This window comes from Leucoraja erinacea, chromosome 11 (genome assembly GCF_028641065.1).
Source record: "Leucoraja erinacea ecotype New England chromosome 11, Leri_hhj_1, whole genome shotgun sequence".
NCBI classification, from domain to species: domain Eukaryota; kingdom Metazoa; phylum Chordata; class Chondrichthyes; order Rajiformes; family Rajidae; genus Leucoraja; species Leucoraja erinaceus.
Genome location: NC_073387.1, coordinates 52,582,951 through 52,608,843, shown reverse-complemented (window position 1 = coordinate 52,608,843; position 25,893 = coordinate 52,582,951). Strand labels below are relative to the sequence as shown.

At 45.4% G+C, this 25,893-nt stretch overlaps 1 protein-coding gene across 1 annotated transcript; it reads right to left on the bottom strand.

The window, feature by feature from the left end:
- Window positions 1–757: 757 nt before the first annotated feature.
- Window positions 758–24,694, bottom strand: LOC129701823 (organic cation/carnitine transporter 2-like). Its single transcript, XM_055643293.1, has 8 exons — window positions 24,506–24,694; window positions 23,735–23,906; window positions 15,233–15,359; window positions 12,141–12,241; window positions 10,283–10,497; window positions 8,329–8,511; window positions 5,414–5,549; window positions 758–2,170 (listed from the first exon to the last, which is right to left on the bottom strand). Exons 1-8 carry the CDS (start codon window positions 24,627–24,629, stop codon window positions 2,095–2,097), a joined length of 1,134 nt encoding a protein of 377 aa, XP_055499268.1. The 5' UTR covers window positions 24,630–24,694; the 3' UTR covers window positions 758–2,094.
- Window positions 24,695–25,893: the final 1,199 nt, after the last annotated feature.

Sequence of the window (25,893 nt, the reverse complement as noted above, 5' to 3'; positions counted from 1 at the left end):
GCTTCAATAAAATTTGTAAAACTTGTAAAATGGCACCCTTCTCTTCCGTTTTTAGGCGTGCCAAAAATGGCGGTTCCTGCTTTTGCACCCTTCTCTTCCGGTTTTTAGGCGTGCCAAAAATGGCGGTTCCCGCCCTGTCTGCGCCCTTCTCTCGCAGCGTTTCTTTTTCCTAGACCCTCTAGGTCTGTTTCCAACCAGTCTCTTCAGCCTCCATCGGGTATACAGGCCTCTTTAACTGCTGAAACTGGAAAACCCCCACCGGCACACTATGCACACTATGCACTACCGACGGTATTCACCCCAACTACCAATGCGTTCCTGGGGCCCGCTCTCCGAGGTCACTTCTCCCCCTTGACTGCACTTTGCCCCAACACTCACAACTTTGGAGCTCCAGTCCAGCCTCAACCACACACTCGCCTCTACCAAGCTTCTTTGCCTTGGGAGGGTGCGGGGAGCGTTCTCCACTCGATCTTTCAGGATGCCGAGGTCGGTAAGACATCAGGGTTCTTTAATCTCGTCGCCACTGTTAAGTACTGGAGTCAGATACTTAAATAACCATCGAGAAACCATCATGTAAAACCAACGTGCCTTTAATCATGGTTTCAGAGGGGGAAAGGAAGAGAGCGTGCTCACACTACCACCAGGGCTTTTATACTAAGCAAGCCCCCTTTGGTGGCTACCGGTATTACAATAGGTGTATGATATCTCTTAAAGGGGCATACACCACAGAGCCCTCTTTCTAGATTTCAGCTTTCAACAGAATACAAGCAGACATTTTGGTGTCAAAAATCGTCCGGCAGCAACTGAATCCCTATCATTGGCATACTTCCTTTCGCACTAACAGAGTACAGATTGTAAAGGGGAATAAAACCCTTTCATCTGCCATCACAACCAATGTTGGGGCCCCCTGGGGTTGTGTGAGTTCAGCTGTGCTTTTTACCTTTTACACTGATGATTGTCATACAGATACACCGAATCAATATATTCTAAAGTACACAGATGATACAGTTCTATTATCTCTGTTAAGTAACTCAGACAACCCTGGGCTGCACCAACTTGGCGTGAACAAACTGGTCGAGTGGACTGATAATAATGCTCTTGAGATTAACACAAAGAAAACAGAAGAGATTGTATTTTGGTTCACCATCTGACTCTCATAAAGTGTCTCTTGATATCCATTATGAAAAAATCATGTAATTCCATTCCAGTGCCGAAGAAAACCAAGACTTCATGCTTAAACGACTACCATCCAGTGGCTTTGACATCTAACATCACAAAATGTTTTGAGAGGCTATTTATGGAACTCATTAAATCCAGTCTACCCAGCGGTCTTGACCCACTGTAGTTCGCCTATTGCCACAACAGGTCCACGAATTTTGCCATTGCCCTGCACTCATCCCTAGAACACCTGGATAGGACAGGCACCTATGTCGGACTCCTATTCGCAGCTGAGGGTAGTTGTGTGGGCAGAGAGGATAGTGGCATTTAAGAGGCTTTTAGATAGGCACATGCATATGCAGTTAATGGAGGGTTGCGGATCATGTGCAGGCAGAAGAGATTAGTTTAACTTGGTATCATGTTTGCAATGGAGGTTGTGGGCTGAAGGGCCTGTTTCAGTACTATACTTCTTTGATCGAATGCCAACAAGTTCCACAATCAATAAATGGATAATTGAAAGAAGGCACCTAATATATTGACTTTAAGTTTCAAACTTTAAAGCAGGAGTTTGAACCAAAACAGGAGGAATGAAACTGAAACAAGAGTTGATCACAGAAAGCATTGACTGTATGAAACCATAACACTGGGTAGATGTCAAGGATTGGTTCATAGCATTTAATAAATTGCTCTACAAAGAGGAAAATATCCAAGGAATATAATGCAATCGGATGAAAGACATAAAAAGTGCATGTCTTTTTTTAAAACAATATGTTAGAGAAAAGGTCCAGTAATTTCACTGTGATCTCCAGGCATCAGTTTCTTTCTGGATCAACAGAAGAAGTTGCCACTTTTGGAGTTGCCACTCCTGAAGAGTTGGAGCCTGACCCAAACGGCGATGAATTCCTCAGTCGATTGGCTGCTGGTGAAGATCTGTGCTCAAAGCATTTCCTCTTTTAAAATCACCACATTGTTTTCTCTGGTTTGAGTTGAATCAGAGTGAGAACCCTTGCACCTGTATATGAAGAAAATAAGCCATGAACCATGGACACATACGGAATCATTTTCTTGTAACACTCTATAAATGTATCATTTATTTCAAGTCAAGCTATTTTTAATTCAACAAAGTTCAGTGCTAGAGTTTATCATCATGGACTGTGTGTTTGCAGCAATGCATTGTTGAATTGAATTCAATCCTTTATTTGTCATTCAGACCTTTCGGTCTGAACAAAATGTCATTGCCTGCAGCCATACATGTAATAATAAAAAATAAAAAATAAAAAAAAGATACATTTAATTGTCACATGTGCCAGATGGCACAGTGAAATGAAATTCCCATACAGCCATACAATAAAAATAAAGAACACAACACACTATAGAATTTGACATAAAACATCCCCACACAGCAGAATCAAAGTTTCCCACCGTGTGGGAAGGCACCAAAGTCAGAAGAAGTCATAAACAACACACAATAAACACAAATTAACATCCACCACAGTGAGTTCACCAAGCACCTCCTCATTGTGATGGAGGCAAAAGTCTTAGGGTTGCTGTCTCTTCCCTCCTCTTCTCCATCTGCGCTGAGGTGATACTCCACCGGGCGATGGTAAGTCAGTCCCGTGGTTCAAGCTCCGCGGCCCGGGGGTGGTCGAAGCTGCCGACCTCCAGTCCAGCGGACGCAGTTGTTGCCACGGGAGCTCCGGAAAACAGGCATCAACCTGTGACCCGCGAGCTCCCGACATGTCATCCACTGGCCCGCGGCCGAGCCCCGGATTCAGGTCGCCGCCGCCAGAACGCCGCCTCAGCCACCGGAGCACCGTCTCCGCCCCGCACCGGGCCGCCCTCACGGGAGCGTCTCAGCCCCGCACCGGGCCGCCCCCACGGGAGCGCCTTCCAGCCGGGAGCCGGGCCGTCTTCACGGGAGCACCTTCTAGCTGGGAGCCAGGCCGCCCACACGGCGGTTGTGACACAGATTGCTAGCATGTGGGGTCCCTGCACGCAGGTTTTTGACAAACCATCCCGTGCATTACTTGAGAGAATTATACAATCAAATAGCTAAAAAAAGTTAAACAAGCAAATGTAGAGACAATCTGGTTTCTATGTTGTATAGTTATAATCATAGATAGTCATTGTGTCATACAGCCTGAAGAAGTCTGAAGAAAGGTTTGACCTGAAACATCACCTATTCCTTTTCTCCAGAGATGCTGTCTGACCCACTGAGTTATTCCAGATTTTGTGTCTGTCTTCGGAACATGGATAGGACAGATTTAGAGGGATATGGGCCAAATGCAGGTTGATGTGGCTCATGTAGATAGGACATTTTTGTCAATGTGGGCAAGTTGAGCCGTAGAGCCTGTTTCCACACTTTCCATGTATCTGTCCAAATGTTTCTTAAACATTGCGATAGTACCTGCCTCATCTGTTATCTATCTTATATATATAAAACTCAAATCAGTCCGCCTGCCGCCGTACGGCGTCCGCCGCGCGTTTCTTCCTTTGGCGCTCCACAACTCCAAAACCGGACGCTCAATCTCCGAGATATTTTCCATTTCGGTAGAGATTTCGCTTTTCTTTCTAAGTATCCGCTCCTCATTTCATTTTGTCGTGTTGAAGTACATGTTTTTAATCAAATCCTTCTCCCCCCCCCCCCCCCCCCCCCCCCCCCCAAGTATTTCAAAAATAAACAGGCTTCTCCATTTACATCAGCTTCCAACACACTTCGAAACAAAGTTGCAAGAGAGGAACACTGAACTTTTCACTGCTGCATCAGGCAGGGGAGGGCTGCAATCTTACATTTGGGAACGGGCTCAGTTCCAATGGAGGAGACGGGTGCATGGTGGAATATTGGGTTGGGGGATCACACCATTGGGGGAGCAGACCCAAAGGGTCTGCACTTGGTCTAGTATATATATAAAACTCAAATCAGTCCGCCTGCAGTACGGATCCCTTCCTGCCTTTCGATTCGTTGACGGCTGCTCCTTCCTCAGCTTCCAACACACTTCGAAACAATGTTGCAAGACAGGAACACTGAACTTTTCACTGCTGCAGCAGGCAGGGATTTTTTTTAAAGAGGCAGGGCAGTGCTGGAATCTTACTTTTGAGAACGGCTTCAGTTCCATTGGAGGAGACGGGTGCATGGTGGAATATTGGGTTGGGGGATCACACCATTGGGGGAGCAGACCCAACGGGTCTGCACTTGGTCTAGTATATATATAAAACTCAAATCAGTCCGCCTGCCGCCGGCTCCGGCTGCATTTCTTCCTTTGATTCATTGCCACGTCCAATCCAGACGCTCAATCTCCGAGATATTTTCCATTTCGGTAGAGATTTCGCTTTTCTTTCTAAGTATCCGCTCCTCATTTCATTTCGTCGTGTTGAAGTACATGTTTTTAATCAAAAATCCTTCTCCCCCCCCCCCCCCCCCCCCCACCCCCCCCCAAGTATTTCAAAAATAAACAGGCTTCTCCATTTACATGTCAGCTTCCAACACACTTCAAAACAAAGTTGCAAGAGAGGAACACTGAACTTTTCACTGCTGCAGCAGGCAGGGGAGGGCTGCAATCTTACATTTGGGAACGGGCTCAGTTCCAATGGAGGAGACGGGTGGAATATTGGGTTGGGGGATCACACCATTGGGGGAGCAGACCCAACGGGTCTGCACTTGGTCTAGTATATAATATAACTGTTATACAGAATAAACTGTGTGGCTGCCGCCTGCCGTCCGGCGTCCGGCTGCCTTTCTGCCTTTTGATTTGTTGACGGCTGCTCCTTCCTATCAGCTTCCAACACACTTCAAAACAAAGTTGCAAGACAGGAACACTCTGAACTTTTCACTGCTGCAGCAGGCAGGGGAGGTGCAATTGGATTTTTTTTTTAATCCACTGCTGAGGGAGGCAGGGGAGTGCTGGAATCTTACATTTGGGAACGGCTTCAGTTCCGTTGGAGGAGACGGGTGCATGGTGGAATATTGGGTTGCGGGATCACACCATTGGGGGAGCAGACCCAACGGGACTGCACTTGGTCTAGTAACATTTAAAACTGATAAAGCATGATGAAAACTGAAATACATTACAGATGGGATAGGAAGGTGTTTGAGGACTATGAGGCAAATGCAGGCAAATGGAACTAGTCCAGTGTGTCAACTTGGAATTCAGTCCTCCCATAAACAAACTTGATATGCTACACTGCAGCTACTGTCATTTATGGCAGAAGTTTCTTTTAAGAAAGGGAGAGAATTAAAAAGACCACGGTGACTTACCATTTAACTTTTTGCATTTGGTCAATTGTATCTGGAAAAGGAATATTGAACGTTTCTGGCAGAAACAAGACCAAAATTCCTGCGAACACCATCAACACCCCCATCACAATAAACGGCAGGGTCTCTTGATAACTACCTACAAAAAGAAAGCATACATTTACCTACAAGTGAAAATCAACAAATTGATATAAAAAGCCAAAATATTTCACCCACCAGGCACCAATGTGAAATCAAATGTATTTCACAAAATGTATATTCAAGTCATTTTCAATTTAAGGTGTGGGTTAATTTCATTGTTCGTCATCTGGTCACTGTGATATCTCTTCTTGGCGAGGAGATGAGAAACATTTTTTGAGTGAGTTTAGTTTACTGTCATGTGTATCGAAGTAAAGTGAAAAGCTTTTGTTGCTTGCTAACCAGTCAGCGGAAAGTCTATATACATAATTAAGACAATACATAATGAAGACAATACATGATTCAGACAATATACGATTGATCACCTGCTTGAGACTGTATGTTGCAGGGCAAAGATTATTGAGGGCTAATAACTAGTAAATAGGGATGTGGATTGTGCTAATGTGGTGACAGGGAACCGCAGACAAAGCCTAAAAGTAGAGACATGGAATGCAGCAATGATGACATCCAAGTTTCCAGAACTTTGTTGATGATACAATAGACAATAGTTGCAGGAATAGGCCAGCACTGCCATTCAAAGTGATCATGGCTGATCATCCCCAATCAGTACCTCGTTCCAGCCTTCTCCCCGTATCCCCTGACTGCGCTATCTTTAAGAGCCCTATCTAGCTCTCTCTCTTGAATGTATCCAGAGAACCGGCCTCCACTGCCCTCTGAGGCAGAGAATTCCACACTCACAACTCTCTGTGAGAAAAAGTGTTCCCTCGTCTTTGTTCTAAATGGCTTGCCCTTATTCTTAAATGTTATAGCATGCACCCATCGTTGTAACTGGCAATTGGATCTACTCTTAACTAAGTTAGACTTGCGGATAATCATTTTATTCTGTAATCAAGACCCAGTTTGTTACCTCATTGTCTTTCTTTAACCTCCATTCTGTATTAGAACCTAGTTTTGATGTTAACCAAGTTTCTGTGTAAGCTAGTCAGCTGAGAATATAGAAGCTTTTCCAAAGTCGTGCTCAGGAGTTCAGCCTTGACTCGTCTCCTTGTGCGCACCTGTTTTAATAATCACCCGTTAAATAATCACCAACTCCGCTTGGCCTTTCCATTTGCTCCTACACTGGACTAGAATTTAGTAATTTCCATGAGCACAATATAACACAGCCCAATGTTGCTGAATAATTGGAAAATTATACTGGGAATTATAAACAAAATCTTACTTTACTTTATTATTGCAAAATGATAGGACATTAACAAACTGATATGGGTTGTTTTTGTTTTTATTATATTAATCAAATGCCTTCTTCTTGTTCTGAATTTCAAATAATGTGGGAGTATGTATTCACAATCTGTCACCCCTTCCTTTAATACATACTGAAGTACTGAGATACGACCAAATATCATTGCATGTTTCAACTCTAAAGTAGTTTCAACAGCTCACATCACCATTAACAATTATATATTCCATAAGCTAGGGTACTGTCCCATTCACCTGTTTCCCATTGAGAACATTGGACTTTGTATTAGGAACTGATAAGCTGTAAGGCTGAAGACTATATTTTGCACACTGTATATTTCCCTTTGCTCTATCTATTGTACTTGAGTTTGAACTGATTGTATGTAATATGTATGTATGTATATATGTATGTATGTATGTATGTATGTATGATGTATCTGATTTGATTGCATAGCATACAAAACAAATAACTATACATGTCTATAAGATCACCCTTCAGCCTCCTGTGCTCCAAGGAATAAAGTCCTAGCCTGCACATCCTTTCCTAATAGCTCAGGCCCTCATGTTCTGACAACATGTTCGTAAATCTTCACTGCACTGTTTCCAGCTTATTAACATTCTTCCTATAAGACGGTGATCAAATCTGCACACAATACTTCAAATACAGCCTCGCAATACTTTTACAACTGTAACATAACATCCCAGCTTCCATACTCAGTACCGTGACTGATGAGAAGACCAATGAACCAAAAGCTTCATGTGTAGGAAGGAACTGCAGATGCTGGTTTACACCGAAGATAGACACAAAATGTTGGAGTAACTCAGCGATATTGGCAGCATCTCTGGAGAGAAGGAATGGGTGATGTTTTGGGCCAAGACCCTTCTTCAGACTGAGAGTCAGGGGAGAGGGAAACAGAGATATGGAAAGGTAATGTGAGAATGACAGATCAAAGCAAACAATGATAAGGAAATGTAGAGTGGTTCACTGCTAGCTGAGAGGAAGGTGACAAGCAGGCATGCAATCAAAATGAATCAGAAGGACAGTGAAACTAGTCAGAGAACTAGGGTTGGAGGGGGACAGAGAGAGAGGGAAAGCAAGGGTTACGAAGTTACATGAAATCAGCTTTCTTTACTAACGTATCTACCTGTGACCTATGTCGGGATAGTGTCAAAAATCCTCATATTCAACAAGAATAGGATAGTATGATGGCGCAGCGGTACAGTTGCTGCCATACAGGGCCAGAGACCCAAGTTAGATCCTGACCACGGGTGCTATCTGTATGGAGTTGGTACATTCTCGCCGTGACCTGCTTGGGCTCTCTCTGAAATCTTTGATTTGCTCCCACACTTCAAATACGTAAAGGTTTGAGGATTCATGGCTTCGGTAAAATTGTAAATTGTCCTCAGTGAGTGTAGGATAGTGTTAGTATATGAGGATCACTGGTCGGTGCGGACTCGATCGGACGAAGGGCCTGTTTCCGTACTATATCTCATATCTCTATATTAAAAAAACTAAAAACCAAGAGATGTCATTGTTGCCTTACCAAGTAAAACAATGTAAGGAGAAATAATGCTGCCAGTTCTGGAACCCATTGAAGATCCTCCAACACCTGTGTTTCTCAATGGGGTTGGATACAGTTCGGAGATGTAGACATAAACCATGGAATAAGCCCATGTGTTTCCCATTTTTCCAATTAACACCAGCACTGTAGAAAGTATTGAAAGATCTAGAAAAAAGCAAAAAGAGTTCTATTAATGCGATCGTTCTGCACAGAGCTCAGTTTTCCCCAGTTCAGTTTATTGGCAATAGGTGTAGTGAAAACCTTTTGTTGTGTGCTAGCCTGTCAGTGGACTTGATTACAATCGAGCCATTTACCGTGTATTATTCCCTTTTTACATTTTACATTTACATTATTCCCTTTACATGATAAGGGAAAAATGTAGAGAAGATTAAGCAGATCATAGTTAATGTAAGAAATGTTGCTGTCGGAGTAGAGATTTGAGAGTGTGGAGCGAGTGTAATATGTGATTGTAGATCTGTTTCTGTGGCTAGCAGGCTAATAATCACCTGGGATGGGTGACATCTTGTCTGTTTCGGTTACATGTACATGTTAGCACCAATCATGTTAGCTCCAAAGAGTAACGATTGGGAAACTTTTGTGTCTTTTCTCTGCCTTTAAAATTATATAATTTTTGACACATTGTTGTAAGAGATAGTTGGCCATTCAATGAAGCTTGTTCATTTGGCAGCTCAGACTGTTAATTGCTTCGATAAATGGCACAGTGGCATAGTGGGAGAGTTGCTGCCTAAAAGCCCTGTCCCACTGTACGAATTCATTCAAGAGCTCTCCTGAGTTTAAAAAAAAAAAAAATCAAACTCGTGGAAGCACGGAGAATGTACGTGGCGGGTACATCGGAGCTCGGGGACGTCTCTTAGTGGCTCGTAACGTTAATGGCAGGTACTCGGGGAACGCGGTAAGCTCGGGAAGACTCGTGAAGATTTTTCAACATGTTGATAAAAACGTCCACGAGAGCCCCGAGTACTTACAAGCGGCCATTACCGTAATTCTCCGAGTTCGAATCAGGGCAAACTCGGGAGAACTCTTGAATTAACTCGTACAGTGGGACAGGGCTTTTACATTTTACAAACCGGCTCTTTGGCAGCCAGATAATCGTTGCCATTACAGAGCCAGAGAGCCGGATTCAATCCTGGCCATAGGTGCTCTCTGTATGGAGTTTGTACATTCTTCCTGTGGCCTGTGTGGGGTTTTCTTTGTCAGCTCCAGTTTCCTCCCACACTCCAAAGACATATAGGATTGTAGGTTAATTTGCTTGGTAAAATTGTATATTTCTCCATAATAGTGTTAATGTAAGATAGTCTTAATGTGCAAGGATTGCTGGTCGGCACAGACTCGATAGGCCAAATAGCCTTTCTGCCCTGTTTGTCAAAACGGAACTAAACTAAACTGAACTGAACTAACCTAAACAAAACTGAAATATGATGTTCTCCAGACATGCTGGCTGACCCACTGAGTTACTCTTGCAATCTGTGGCTATCTTTAATGTTAAAAAAGCCAACAAATACTGTACCATAAAAAGACACATTGTGCTGGAGTAACTCTGCAGGTCAGGCAGGATTTTTGGAGAATAAGGATAGGTGTCGTTTCAGGTCAGGACCTTCCTTCAGTGGAGGGGGTATTAAGTCCATAAATCTATACAGGAAAGATATGATGTGGCAGTCCTCCTTGTGATCGTGTGATTTTTCTCTGGGTGTTCGGGTTTCCTCCCACACTCCAAAGGTACAGATTTATAGGCTTTTATAAAACTGTAAATTGTCCATAGTGTGTAAGATAGTGTTAGTGTACAGGATGATTGCTGCGTAGCATGGACTCGCGGGGGGGGGGGGGGGGGGGGGGGGGCACACACGTAGGCCCTGTTTCCACAGGCTTGTTCATGATTGTCACACTAGGATCACTGCAGAAGCAGTGTAAAACTTACTTGATGGTATGAGGTTCATGAAGAGCAGAACACCTCCACTTAGAGCAAGAATGCCTGCATGGCTGAGCCTGCGTGGACATTTCCGGAGGAGAAGCCAGGATGCGATATTGGCCGGAATCTCAATGGCACCAAAGAGGAAACAATTCAGATAGTCATTGCCATGAAGATTGGAGGTGTTCAGAGACAGACCATAGTATCCAATTGCTATAATCATCCTACAAAATACAAGTCAAAATACTTCTTGTAAAACACATTTGTTTTTAATGTTCTCCCAGCCTCCTTTTGTTGGCTTCTAGAATCTCATTGTCACCATACGCCATCTTTACCACCCTATCTACTTGTGCTGCCATCTTCACTGAGCTATGAACTTGAACTCCAGGACTCCTCTGTATATAAATGTTGTTAGGGGTCTTGCTATTAACTGTATACTTTTGCCTTGCTCTCAACCTCACAAATAACACCTTGCAGTCTCTCGGGCTAAACTCCAACTGCCATTTCTCTTCCAATTTGTGCAATTGATCTATATCCATTATATCTCTGACATCCTTCCTCACAGTCTGCAACTTCTCCAATTTTGGAGCCATCGGTAAAATTACTCACCAACCCATCTATGTTTATATCCATCACAAACATCAGAGGTCCCCGCACAGATTATAGTTTGTAGGTTAATTGGCCTCTGTATATTGCCCCTAGTTTGTAGGGAGTGGATGAGAAATTGGATAATACACAACTAGTGTGAACAGGTGATTGATGGTCAGCATGGATTTGGTGGGCGGGAGGTCCTGTTTCCATGCTGTATTTCCCGGTCAGTGGAAAATATGTAGAGATTAGTGTAGTTTAGTTTAGTTTCAAGGGTTTCAAGGTTAGTTTATTCTGAAATTTTAGTTACCAGTTTAGAGATGCAGTATAGAAACAGGACCTTCACCCCAAGTTCTTTTCGAGCCCCACAATGGGGGTCCCTCCATGCATGGATTCTGCCCCTCTACATCGGGGACCTGGGATGGAGGGTACTGCACCGAGGAGTCCCTTGCAACCTGTTTCTCTTGCAGTTCACAGACTCGCCAGCCGCCTGCCATTTTTGCGGGCTGGAAGAGTCTGTGTTCCACGTGTACATGGAGTGTGTGAGGTTGCAGCCCCTGTTCCAATATCTAAAGGGGCTGCTCCTTGCCTTCTGGCTGCATTTCACACCCACCATCCTCCTGGCCAAGCTGGCTATCTGCGAGTCATGGCGGCGCCAGGCAGAAGAGGACTCTGTCTGAGCCGGCTGCCTTCCCCATCTCCGGGGTTACGTCCACACCCGGATAGAAAGGGACTACGCTATCCACAGGTGCCATGCGGGATTTCCGGGACCGCAGGGGGTGGAATGGATCCACAATAAGGATGGGGAATTTGTGATTTAATATTTAAGAATATTTGCTTTATTTTGTTTATAGTGGTGGGTTTGTGTGTATTGTTTTCTATGGTAAATAGCACTTTTGTAAATAATTGATTTAAATTATTTTTGGTTAAAAAAAAAGTCTTAGTCGACCAATAATTACCCGTGCATTAATTCTGTTATGCCAGCTTTGCATCCTACACATTAGAGACAATTTACAAATTTACAGAAGCCAATTAACCTACAAACCAGCCGGCAATCTTTGGAATGTGGGATAAACCAGAGCACCTGGAGGAATCCCACACGGTTACAGGGAGAACGCACACTGTAGAGACAGCAACTGTTGTCAGGATCAAACCCGGGACTCTGATGCTGTGAGGTATCAACACGATCGCCGTGCCACAGTGCCGATAAAAGAGCATTTTCCTCACAGATATTTTTTAATAAACATGTCTGAATATTATTCTTGAATCTCATACTTACCATATGAGTACGCTAATGACTGTGATGACTAGGATATTGTGAGATTTTATCAATTGAGTAACTGGAACAGAGTTTACTTGTTTATTCTGTATATTTTCAAGCTGGAAGAAAAACAGAGGATTCAACGTTGCATCAGCTCAGCGGAAAGTGTCAGTTTTATTATTCACATCTCCTGATTCATATTGGGCATGGGATGGTCCAGAAATTGATTATTCACAGTTTGTTCTCTGAGCTTGTGAATGAATGAATGATTGAATGTATGAATGAATGAATGCATGATTGAATGAATGAAGAATGATTGAATGAATGAATGAATGAATGAGTGAATGTATGAATGAATGGATGAATTGATTGATCGAAACTAATTACTCGGTGAATGAATGAATATATGTATGAATCAATGAGTGAGTGAATGAATGAATGATGAATGAGTGAATGATTGAATGTATGAATGAATGAATGAATGTATGAATGAATGAATGAATGTATGATATTTCATTGTCACATGTGACAAGTCTGATATTCTTTGTTTTGCACACACAAGGTATGCAAATAGACGCCACAAGAAGGGCACAAAGTTACAAAGTATCCAACGCCAAATCCTCCTTTGTTCCCACTGACCAACCCACCTCATGGCTGTTCCCCCATGCCAGGTCATCCTTTGTTCTTGTATACAGCTTACATACAGCCCTGTATACAACTCTGTATTCAGCTTGTATTCAGAGGATTGAGCAAGGTTGCAGAAGCATTGCAAAGATCCCTTAAAAACCGTGGCATAACCTAAATCTCAGCATTGTTCCTCTTCACCAAACTACCAGGAAATGCGCTCTAGTGAAAATGAAATTTCAGCCCAATTAAATTTATGGCGTTATAAAAATATGCTGAATATTCTCCCACATTTAAAGTCAAATTAGAATCTTCAAAACTCCAAAACTAAATCTTGATTAATAGTGCAAACTCCATAAATAGTGCTCTGAAATGTAGTTTGAATTTTTGTAACAATGTGCAATTTTTAAACACCATGTGGATACAAGGAACTGCAGATGCAGGTTTACAAAACCTGCTGCCTTACAACACCTGGTACCCGGGTACGATCCTGATTACAGTCGCTGTTTGTATGGAGTTTGTATTTCTCCTTGTGACCGCATTGGTTGTCTCCGGGTGCTCCAGTTTCCTCCCGCACTCCAAAGACGTAAAAGTATGTAGGTTAATTGTCATCTTTAAATTGTCCCTAATGTATAGGATAGTGCTAGTGTACGGGGTGATCGCTGGTCAGCATGGACTAGGTGGACCAAAGGGCCTACTTCCGCACTGTATCTCTAAAGTCTAAAGTAAAATCGAACTCAAAAGCTCAATATTTTTCCTTTCTCAATATCACGCAATAGAGCCGTTTTCTACTAATAAATGTTTTTAGGAGAAAGCCCATGGGAAAATGGCAAGAATCAGAGAGAGAATTAGTGAAACAATCTTGCTAATGATCTGACAGTGATCCTATGTAATGTATATCTATAATGCTGAGAACTACATTCTGCATTCTGTATCTTTACTCAGCCAATTGTGCTTGAGTTTGGTTTGATTGTATTTATGGATAGCATTATCTGACTTGATTGGATAGCAGGCAAAACAAAACATTTCACTGTACTTCTATGCACCCGACACTAATAAACCTGAACCTTTTTATAATGGAACGAGGCAAATGCGATCTTATCTCCAAATTGCTGCTAATAAAAAAATCAAAAATAATTTTATGCATTGAGAGGTTATGACACACAGTTCATGTTGATCTCCTTTAGATTTGTTTAGTGTAGAGATGCAGCGCAGAAAACCAGCTTTTCGGCCCAACGAGTCTGCGCAGACCAGCGATCCCCACACACAACACTATCCAACACATAAGGGATAATTTACAATTTTAGCAAGCCAATCGCCCTGCAAACCTAAACGTCTTTGGAGTGTAGGAGGAAACCGGAGCTCCCAGAGAAAACCCACTCAGGTCACAGGGAGAACGTACAAACTCCGTACAGACAGCACCCATAGTCAGGATCAAACTCGGGTCTCTGGTGCTGTCAGGCAACAATTCTATCGCTGCGCCACCGTGCTGCCCTATTTGTGCAGTTGTTATAATACAGCTGCATATTTGTCAGGATATTCATGCCTAATTTTTTTGCAGTGAAGTCTGGACAAAAATGTACGTCCTTTTATTTTTGGGTGAAGTCAGGTTTACATTATTAAATTTTTAATGATCGATTAACTTGGTGAAGACTTATCATCTGAAAACACGTGGATAACAAAAAACAAAGGAAGTGGGACAGACTTGTCAGATGAAACAATATCAAGCAGTTGTGTAGGGAAGAACTGCAGATGCTGGTTTATACCAAAGAGACCCAAAACGTTGAAGAAACAGCAAGTCGGACAGCATCTGGAGAAAAGGAGTAGGTTGCGATTTGTGTCGGAACCCTTCTTCAGACTGAAAGGTAGAGAAGGCTCAATATCAAGGAGTAATCACCTTATGAATTGATATTATGTGATAAGAGCAGAATTAGTCCATTCGGCCCATCATGTCTACTCTGCCATTCAATCATGGCTGATCAATCTCTCCCTCCTAACCCTATTCTCCTGCATTTTCCCCCTAACCCCTGACACCCGTACTAATCAAGAATCTATCTAACTCTGCCTTAACAATATCCATTCACGGCCTCCCCAGCCTTCTGAAAAATCCACATTCACCACCCTATGATAAAGATTTATTTTTTTTAAATCTTTTTTTAAGAGAGACTATAAACTAATAGAAAGGGGGAAAAAGAGCAAGAAGGAAAGGAGATTACAAATATAAAGAATGTGGAGATAGATTCGGGAGATGTTGAGTATAGTTGTTCATCCAACCCTAAACTTAAGTTGTGACCTGGCAAAGAAATTCTGCCTCGTCTCCCTCTTAAAGGAAGGTCCTTTAATTCTGAGGCTACGACATCTGATCCTAGACTCTCCCACAAGTGGAAACATCCTCTCCACATCCACTCGATATGAAAATAACCGAGCTCTGTATTAACGAACTGAACAACCACATAGCAATGAAATAAATGGTCTTGCCCCGATACCTCATCGTCTGTGAAAAGTACTGCTGGTGGAGTGATGCCATTTTTCTTTGCCATGAATCGAATTATTGATTCTGCTTCCTTTACCCTTCCCTTGGACAGTAGCCAGCGTGGAGATTCAGGAATAAACCTAGAATTAAACAAGGTATTCTGTAACAGAATTCTTTGAAGCATCAAAGGACGTGAAATTACTACCACTATATTCTTGTTTAAGAAAGAATTGCAGATGCTGGAAAAATCGAAGGTAGACAAAAATGCTGGAGAAACTCAGTGGGTGAGACAGCATCGATGGGGCGAAGGAATAGGTGATGTTTCAGATCGTGACCCTTCTTCAGACTGCTGTGGGGGGGAGGGGGGCGGGAAGAAGAAAGGAAGAGGCAGAGAGACAGTAGACTGTGGGAGAGCTGGGGAGGGGAAGGAGGGAGAAAGCACGGTCTAACTGAAATTGGAGAAGTCAATGTTCATACTGCTGGGTTGTAAACTGCCCAAGCGAAATATTAAGTGCTGATCCTCCAATTTGGGGTGGGACTCACTCTGGCCATGGAGAAGGCCCAGGACAGAAAGGTCGGATTCGGAATGGGAAGGGGAGTTGAAATGCTGGGCCAGTGGGAAATTGGGTTGGTTAATGTGAACCGAGCGGGGGTGTTGGGCGAAGCGATCACCAAGCCTGCGCTTGGTCTCACAGATGTAGAGCAGTTGACACCTAGAGCAGTGGATGCAATAGATGAGGTTGGAGGAGGTGAAGGTGAACCTCTGCCTCACCTGGAAAGACTGCTTGGGTCCTTGGATGGAGTCGAGGGGAGAGGTAAAGCGACAAGTGTGGCATTTCCTGCGGTTGAAAGGGAAAGTACTGGGGGAGGGGGTGGTTTGGGTGGGAAGGGACGATTTGACCAGGGAGTTAGAGCACTTTAAAAAAACAACATAGCTGCAACAAAGTGCTGTACATCACTAATCATTGACAAAAAAGTTAATACACACCAAAAATAACAATCAAAAGAAATAGTAGGAAAAGACATGTAAAATAAAGAAACATCAAAAACACCACAAACAGAAGCAAAGCCTCAGGCATGGTCAAAAGCCAGGGAGTACAAATGCGTTTTAACACTGGATTTGAAGATGGACAGTGAGGGGGCCTGTCTGATGTGCAGCGGCAGGGTGTTCCAGAGTGCCGGAGCAGCAACAGAGAAGGCTCTATCCCCTCTGAGCCTCCGACTAGACCTCGGTACCTCCAGGAGCAGCTGACCAGCTGACCTGAGGGACCGGGCAGGAGTGTATGGGTGGAGCAGCTCAGAGAGGTAAGGCGGGGCGAGCCCATTCAGAGATTTAAAAACAAATAACAGTAACTTAAAATGAACCCGAAAGTGCACCGGGAGCCAGTGTAGGGAGGCCAGAATTGGCGATATGTGCTCCCTCTTTCGAGTCCCTGTTAAAAGGGCGAGCAGCAGCATTCTGAACCAACTGGAGACGAGCCAGTGAAGAACGAGCAACACCAAAATAGAGCGCGTTACAGTAATCCAGCCTAGATGTAATAAAGGCATGGATTACTGTCTCAAAATGCTGCCGCTCGAGAATGGGCTTCACCTTCGCCAGCTTCCTTAGGTGAAAGAAGCTGGACTTAACCACCGCGCATATTTGGCGATCTAATTTAAAGTCACTGTCCATCCTAAAACCCAGGTTCACAACTGTTGGCTTCACGTACCTTGACAATGGACCTAAATCAACAAATGGAGGTTCACGGCAGCCATTGGGATCAAATAAAATCACCTCTGTCTTCTTTTCATTAAATCCAAGAAAGTTTAGGGCCAACCAGGACTTAATGTCATCAAAACAAGACAGAAGCGATTTTACAGAAAAGGCATCTTCCCCCCTCAGCGGCAAATAAAGCTGGGTATCATCTGCATAACAGTGGAAGGAGATGCCATGCTTTCTAAGGATGGAACCCAGAGGAAGTATGTACAGCGAGAAAAGCAGGGGGGCCCCAGAATCGAACCCTGTGGAACCCCATATGACAGGGGAGCGGAAGAGGATTCAAACCCAGCAAGGCTAACACACATGGTTCTGCCCGCCAGATAGGACCTGAACCATCCCAGGGCACTGTCGCAGATGCCCACTAACTGCTGTAGCCGAGATAATAAGATATTATGGTCCACCGTATCAAAGGCGGCAGACAAGTCCAGCAGGACAAGAACCACACAATCCCCAGAATCATTAGCCAGGAGGATATCGTTAAAAACCCTTAGCAATGCTGACTCCGTGCTGTGCATGGTTTTAAATCCAGACTGGAAGATCTCCCGAATATCATGCTCCTCCAGGAATAGTTTTAGCTGAGCATAAACAACTCTCTCCAGTAATTTAGAAATAAAAGGCAATTTCGAGATGGGTCTAAAATTGGCCAGAACAGATTGATCCAGGCCAGGTTTCTTAAGCAGTGGTTGCACTACCGCATGCTTAAAACTCACGGGGACAACCCCAAGAACACAAGCTGCTGTTAATAATGGTGAGAACCGACTGCCCTATACTAGGGAAAACCTCCTTAAAAAGATGTGGAGGGACCGCATCACAAGGAGAACCCGATGGCTTAATATGGGAAACCACATCCTTTAAATACGATATAGTCACAGGCTCAAACTTGTCGAATACCACCAGGCAAGGGACCGAAACAGAAGGGTCAGAGGCAGGTGCTGAAATGTTAGCCCTTAAGGAAACAACCTTATCAACAAAAAAGTGCAGGAAGTCATTACACATTTCAGGTGAAGCTTCCAGACAGACAGGCTGCGGGGCATTTAGAACAGAGTCAATGATTTCAAATAGCACACGAGGGTTGTTACACTTTGACACAATAATTTTAGACAGGTACTCTCTCTTGGCCTTTTTAACACTGTTTTGGTAGTGACGCCAACAGTCCCTGAGAATTTGAAGTGAAACCTGTAGCCTGTCCTTCCTCCACTTTCGCTCAGCTCTACGACACTCCCGTCGTGCTGCACGAGTCACTGCACTGAACCAGGGTTCAGGTTTAGCCCTCGGCTTCAACGATCTTAACGGAGCCACAGAGTCCAGTATAGTCCTGCATGAAGAATGAAACCACGAACTAATCTCCTCCGTACCAAGAGGAGTGGACGCAGAGGGGGCGCAGAGCTGATCGAAAGCAGCAGAGAACTTGCCAGCAGTAAAAGGGCTAAAAGACCGACAGCGCCGAGCAGACACCACAGGCAAAATTGCTTCACAGGAGAAATTGACATCAAACAATACAGGCATATGATCTGAAAACACACAATCAGAGATTTCCAAATTCAACACAGACAAGCCATGAGAGAGAACAAGGTCCAGTGTATGTCCATGTTCGTGTGTGGGACCAGACACACACTGGACAAAATCAAAAGAGTCCACAAGGCTGAAAAAGTCCTTCACTAACGGCTTAGCAGGACAGCACACATGGATGTTAAAGTCCCCAACCAAAAGGACACGATCATAGTTGGGCACGATCCCAGCCAGAAAATCAGAGAATTCATGTACAAAGTCCTTATTATACTTGGGCGGTCGGTAGATGACCGCACAAAGCACCGGTTTGGAGCGGCCCACTTCAAATACAGTTGCTTCGAAACTGGAGAAAGAAGATGATAGAGGGCATTGCCTGCACTTAAAGTTATTTTTATAAACAGCCGCTGTTCCTCCTCCACGGCCCGATATCCGCGGTGAGTTGAAATAAGAGCAGCCAGCCGGTAATAGCTCAACAAGAGCGCTGCACTCACCTGGACCCATCCAAGTCTCAGTCACACAGAGGAAATCCAGTCCACGTGAGCAGAAGAAATCCCTCAGTATAAAAGTCTTGTTTGCCAGGGATCTGGCGTTCACTAAACCGATCCTGGAGGGGGATGGACTCACCAGATCAGCTGATCGCTGAGCCCGGTGCAGAGTCCTCAGGTTCCGGGGATTCACCCCGCGGTGGCGGGGCCGAGGAGAGCATGGGAGGCGTGGCCCGTCTCGCCGCAGCTCCTGAGCATAGGAAGGGGTGGGGGCGAAGGGACCCACCCGGAAGAGTTGGTGTACCAGGTGACCTCCTTCGTTCCTCCTACCGAGACGGTGAGCCAAGCCAGTTCTCCGTGCTGCAGCAGGTGGACAGTGCTCCCGATCGTTGGGGAGGAGATTGTCCGTTGACAGTTGACAGTTGACAGTTGGTGAGCACCAGGCTGAAGGCTGCAGGCCCCGGAGATCTCCCTGAGCAAAGTGTTCCCGACGCTCAAGGCTTTCGAGGAGATTCCCACCTCCTGGCCCACCCAGTTTAGACTTCACCAGTCGACCGCTACGTTTGCCACGGCGACGGCGACGGCGACGGCGACGCTTCCTCGGGCTTAAAACCCACTCCAGGTGAGTTTGGATTCCCAAGAGGAACGGGGGCAGTGTAGTATGTCCGCGGTAAACAAAGGCACCGACATTACGCTGAATGTCCATTAGAGATGTACGGTCGTAGACCAGCAGAGACTTTAGTTGTCTAACACCAATAGAAAACACAAAAAACAGAGAGAGCAACAGACAGGCAGCCATAGACATCGGCGCCATCTTGGAATCTGGAGGGAGCGGTCTCTGTGGAAAGCCGAAAGGGGAGGAGATGGAAAGATGTGGCCAGTGGTGGGATCCTGTTGGAGGTGGCGAAAATGTCGGAGGATTATCTGTTGTATGTGACGGCTGGTGGGGTGGAGGGTGAGGACAAGGGGACTCTGTCCGTGTTATGAGTGGGGGGGATGGGGAGTGAGAGCGGAGCTACGGGATATAGAGGAGACCCTGGTAAGAGCCTCATCTATAGTCGAAGAGGGGAACCCCCGTTCCCTAAAGAATGAGGTCATCTCCGATGTCCTGGTTTGGAACACCTCATCCTGTGGGCAGATGCGGAGTAGACTGAGGAATTGGGAGTAGGGTATAGAGTCCTTACAGGAAGCAGGGTGGGAAGAAGTGTAGTCCAGATAGCCATGGGAGCCACAGGCCCCATCCTTGCCATGTGTTCACCATCGCCCCTGACCTCCCCCTCTCTGATACCAAATGGTCTGTCCTCAACAGAGGCCTCACCTTTGTTTCCCTCCGTCCCCACCTCAATGAGTTCCGCATCTGCCACGATGTGGAGCTCTTATTCCTTCACCTCTGCATTTAAACATTTTTCCATGGGAAAGAGTCCACACCCCCCAGTGATGACCCATTCTCCCGTCTCCAACAGACCCCCTCCTCTTGGACTCCCCCTCATGGCCATCTACCTGCTTTAGACCTTTTTATTTTAAACTGCTGGCAGGACAACAACCGCCACAACTTCTCCACCCCCCTTTCTCATCCTAACCTCTCCCCCCTTGAATGTACAGCCGTCCACTCACCCTGCAACAATCCCGACTGGGTGATCAAACCTGCCGACAAGGGAGGTGCCGTGGTAGTCTGGCGCGCTGACCTTTACGGGTCTGAGGCCAGGAGCCAACTCTCAGACACCTCCTCCTACTTATCCTTGGACCATGACTCCACAGAAGAGCACCAGGCCATTATCTCAAACACCATCACTAGCTTCATCACTTCCGGCTCCCTGCCCTCCCAAGCCTCCAACCTCATCGTTCCCCAGCCCCGCATGGCCCGATTTTACCTTCTCCCCAAAATCCACAGACCTGACTATCCTGGCAGACCTATTGTTTCTGCTTGTTCTTGTCCCACCAAACTTATTTCCACATACCTCGACTCCATCCTATCCCCCCTGATCAAATCCCTCCCAACCTATGTCCAAGACACCTCACACATTCTTCGACTCCTCCATGACTTCCGTTTTCCAGGCCCCCACTCCCTCATCTTCCCCATGGATATCCAGTCACTCTAAACCTCCTTCCTCCATCAGGAGGGTCTTAAAGCCCTCCGTTTCTTCCTCGATCGCAGAACCATCCAATCCCCATCTACAAATACTCTCCTCCGCCTAGCGGAGCTGGTCCTTACCCTCAACAAATTTTCCTTTGGCTCCTCCCATTTCCTCCAAATCCAAGGTCTAGCCATGGGCACGCGCATGGGCCCCAGCTATGCCTGCCTCTTTGTCGGGTATGTCGAACAATCCTTGTTCAAGGCGTACCGTGGCCCTATCCCCGAACTCTAGCTCCGCTACATTGACGACTGCATTGGTGTTCCAAACTAGGGCATCAGAGATGTCCGCATACTTTAGGGAACGGGGGTTCCCCTCTTCGACTATAGATGAGGCTCTCATCAGGGTTTCTTCCATGCCCCGTAACACTGCTATCACTCCCCAACCCCCACTCTTAACATGGACAGAGTCCTTCTAGTCCTCACCTTCCACCCTACAAGTGGTCACATACAACAAATAATCCTCCGTCATTTTCGCCACCTCCAACGTGACCCCACCACTCGCCTCATCTTCCCATCTCCTTCCCTGTCCGCTTTCCGCAAAGACAGCTCCCTCAGTAACTCCCTGGTCAATTCGTCCCTTCCCACCCGTACCACCCCCTCCCCGGGCACTTTCCCTTGCAACCGCGAGAAATGCTACACTTGTCGCTTTACCTCCCCCCTTGACTCCATTCAAGGACCCAAGCAGTCGTTCCAGGTCGACAGAGGTTCACCTGCACCTCCTCCAACCTCATCTATTGCATCTGCTGCTCTAGATGCCAGCTGATCTACATCGGTGAGACCAAGCTTCGCCGAACACCTCTGCTCGATCCGCAATAACCAACCTGATCTCCCGGTGGCTCAGCACTTCAACTCCCCCTCCCATTCCAAATCTGACATTTCTGTCCTGGGCCCCCTCCATGGCCAGAGTGAGGACCACCGGAAATTGGTGGAGTAGCACCTCATATTTCGCTTGGGCAGTTTACACCCCAGCGGCACCGGGAGCCCGCGGGTCCCTGGAGGGAGACCGCTTTTCAGGGCTCTCGCAGCAGCGACTTCTCCCGCCCGAGTTGCGGGGTCGAGGAGCTCCTGGAGCGGGGCCTACAGCACCGCCCCGCGCGGCTTGGAATGGCCGCGGGACTCTGCGAGCGCACGCCGGGGGCTCTAACACCAAGACCCGGTGTGCGACCTCGCACCACCCGTCGTGGCTTTAATGGCCGCGGGACAATCGCCATCGCCAGCCGGGGGCTTTGACTTTGACTCTGACATCGGGGGGGGAAGAGTGCAGTGGAGAGATGTTTTTTTTTGGCCTTCCATCACAGCGATGTGATGGATGTTTATGTAAATTATGTTGTGTCTTGGGTCTATTTGTTTGTGGTGTATGGCTGCAGAAACGGCATTTCGTTTGGACCTCAAGGGGTCCAAATGACAATTAAATTGAATCTTGAATGACAATTAAATTGAATCTTGAATCTTGGCATGAACATTGACTTCTCCAATTTCCTTCGCTCCATAGATACTGCCGCACCGGCTGAGTTTCTCCAGCACTTTTGTCTACCTTTGATTTTCCAGCATCTGCAGTTCCTTCTCAAACATGCTGCCTCAACACCTGACTTTTCCGGCATTTTTGTCTACCTACCGCTATATTCTTAACAATATGATACGATACGACAAAATTTTATTCATCCCCATGGGGGAAATTGATCTGCCAACAGTCACAACACACAAGGTACATGAAAACACGAAATTAACAATAAATTAAAGGTGAAAAAAATGATAAAAAGACTAACGACCGTTGGCTGGATGCCGTGTGCACAGCGGCTTAACCGGGACAAATGAACATGCAAACAAACGGATGCAGGCTTATCTCCTGGGCAGAGGATTCTAAACGAGAGACCAGGACAATAAGAGTGGCACAGGGGCGCAACTGGTAGAGCGGCTGCCTCACAGTGCCAGAGCCCCCAGTATGGTCCTGATATCTGGTCTGTCTGTGTGGAGATTGCATGAATCCTGTATGTCTTTGGAGTGTGGGAGGAAACCGGAGAACCCAGAGAAAACCCACACGGTCACAGGGAGAACGTACAAACTCCGTACAGACAGCACTCATAGTGAGGATCAAACCAAGGTCTCTGGCTCTGTAAGGCAACAACTCTACCGCTGTGCCACCGTGCCGCCCTGATGGGACATATCCCAGGTTATTGAAAGAGGAGATTGCAGGTGCCTTGACAAAGATCTTTGCATCTTCTCTAGCCGCTGACGTGGGTCCTGGAGGACAGGAGAGGGGCTAATGTCACCTTACAGCACCATCTCTGACACCTCTCTCCCCGTTCTTGATTTCTCCATCTCCAACACAGTGGACAGACTATCGACTGGCAGGTGATAGGTTGAAATGTGTAGGAAGGAACTGTAGATGCTGGTTTACACCAAAGATAGACACAAAATGCAGGAGTAACTCAGCTGGACAGACAGCATCTCTAGAGAGAAGGAATGGGTAATTTACAGGTCGAGACCTATCTTCAGACAGATACAGGTGAGGGGGTTTTTCGATGGTCATATTTTGGTTATCTTGATCAGAATTAATCCCAGTGACACCAGCATTGTAAAGTCATTACCTACTGATTAATTGGGTTGCAGGTTGAAAGTTCTACATACCACCACAAAGGAATGTACAGCAAACTGATCAGGCTCAGGATCAATATCAACATTCTCCATCCTCTCACGAAATAGGCAATAAAAGGCAGCATCATGTAACCCAGGGCATAAAAACAGCCAATTCCAAGTGTAGAGTATGTAACTCGAATCGATTTCTGCAGAAGTTCAGATCCTGCAAGAGTATATAACAAGGTTCAGTGATTCGTGAGTTCATTTTCATTCACTGCCCCTCTGGAACTTTTATATTCACCTAAAAGTTGCCAACATTAAATTACCTGCTTAACCATAAACCAAGCCATGTGAAGCTTGAAGAATTCCACCTTAATGAGGCCACTTATCAAACAGCACCAAGATGTATTAAAAATCAGCACATAATAGAGAACAAAGTTTAATTTTTAATCATGTGTCAGGGCATTTGAATGTCTCTGACAACATCTAGCCTCTTTGATAATGGTTTAATGATACATTTTTTAATCATGTGTACCAAATTGCAGTGGAATTCATTTTCTCCATACTGATCAGTAAGATATTGCCATACATAATAGGGCGGCACGGTGGCACAGCAGTAGAGTTCCTGCTTTCTAGTGCTTTCAGAGTCGGAGACACGGGTTCAATCCTGACTAAGGGTGCTGTCTGTACGGAGTTTGTATGTTCTACCTGTGATCGCGTGTATTTTCTCCGAGAGATCTGATCGCAATCAAAACTGAATAATTAAATGTAGAAAAAGAGCGAAGAAATAGCATGAATGTAACTTCCATGAATTAAACTTACCAAGCACAAACGCAGTCACATAGTTTGAAACCTCACCGATGCCTCTGAGGAAATTGAACAGGCAGAAGATTTCCCAGCTGGGTGACAATGTCATAAGCAGATTGAATAAAATCTGTACCCCCATAGTTCCAAACAAAACAATCTTCCTCCCAAACCTGGAAAACAGAATAAAGCTTTCAATTATATACAGCACTGCACGCTTACTGACCAAAGTATCCACGTAAACATATGCATGTATTTGAACACATTTAGCTTAGTTTAGTTATGAGACAGCATGGAAACAGGCCTCGTTTGATAAGGTCCCACATAGGAGATCAGTGGGCAAAATGAGGGCACATGGTATTGGGGGTAGAGTGCGGACATAGATAGAGAAGTGGTTGGCAGACAGGAAACAAAGAGTAGGGATTAACTGGTCCATTTCAGAATGACAGGAAGTGACTAGTGCAGTACAGCAAGGCTCGGTGCTGGGACCGCAACTATTTACAATATACATCAATGATTTTGATGAAGGGATTCAAAGTAATATTAGCAAATTTGCAGATGATACAAAGCTGGGTGGCAGTGTGAACCGTGAGGAGGATGCTATGAGAATGCAGGGTGACTTGGACATGTTGGGGGAGTGGGCAGATGCATGGCAGATGAAGTTTAATGCGGATAAATGTGAGGTTGTCCACTGGTAGCAAAAATAGGAAGGCAGATTACTATCTAAATGGTGTCAAGTTGGGAAAAGGAAGTACAACAGGATCTGGGGGTCCTTGTTCATCAGTCTATGAAAGTAAGCATGCAGGTACAGCAGGCAGTGAAGAAAGCGAATGGCATGTTGGCCTTTATAACATGAGGAATCGAATATAGGAGCAAAGAGGTCCTTCTGCAGTTGTACAGAGCCCTAGTGAGACCAAACCTGGAGTATTGTGCGCAGATTTGGTCCCCTAATTTGAGGAAGGACATTCTTGCTATTGAGGGAGTGCAGCGTAGGTTTACAAGGTTAATTCCCGGGATGGCGGGACTGTCATATGCTGAGAGAATGGAGCAACTGTGCTTGTACACTGGAGTTTAGGAGGATGAGAGGGTATCTCATTGAAACATATATGATTGTTAAGGGTTTGGACACGCTAGAGGCAGGAAACATGTTCCCGATGTTGGGGGAGTTCAGAAACGGGCCACAGTTTAAGAATAAGGATAAGCCATTTAGAACGGAGATGAGGAAACACTTTTTCTCACAAGGAGTGGTGAGTCTGTGGAATTCTCTGCCTCAGATGGCGGTGGAGACAGGTTCTCAGGATGCTTTCAAGAGAGAGCTGATAGGGCTCTTAAAAATAGCGCAATCAGGGGATATGGGGAGAAGGCAGGAACAGGGTACTGATTGGGGATGATCAACCATGATCACA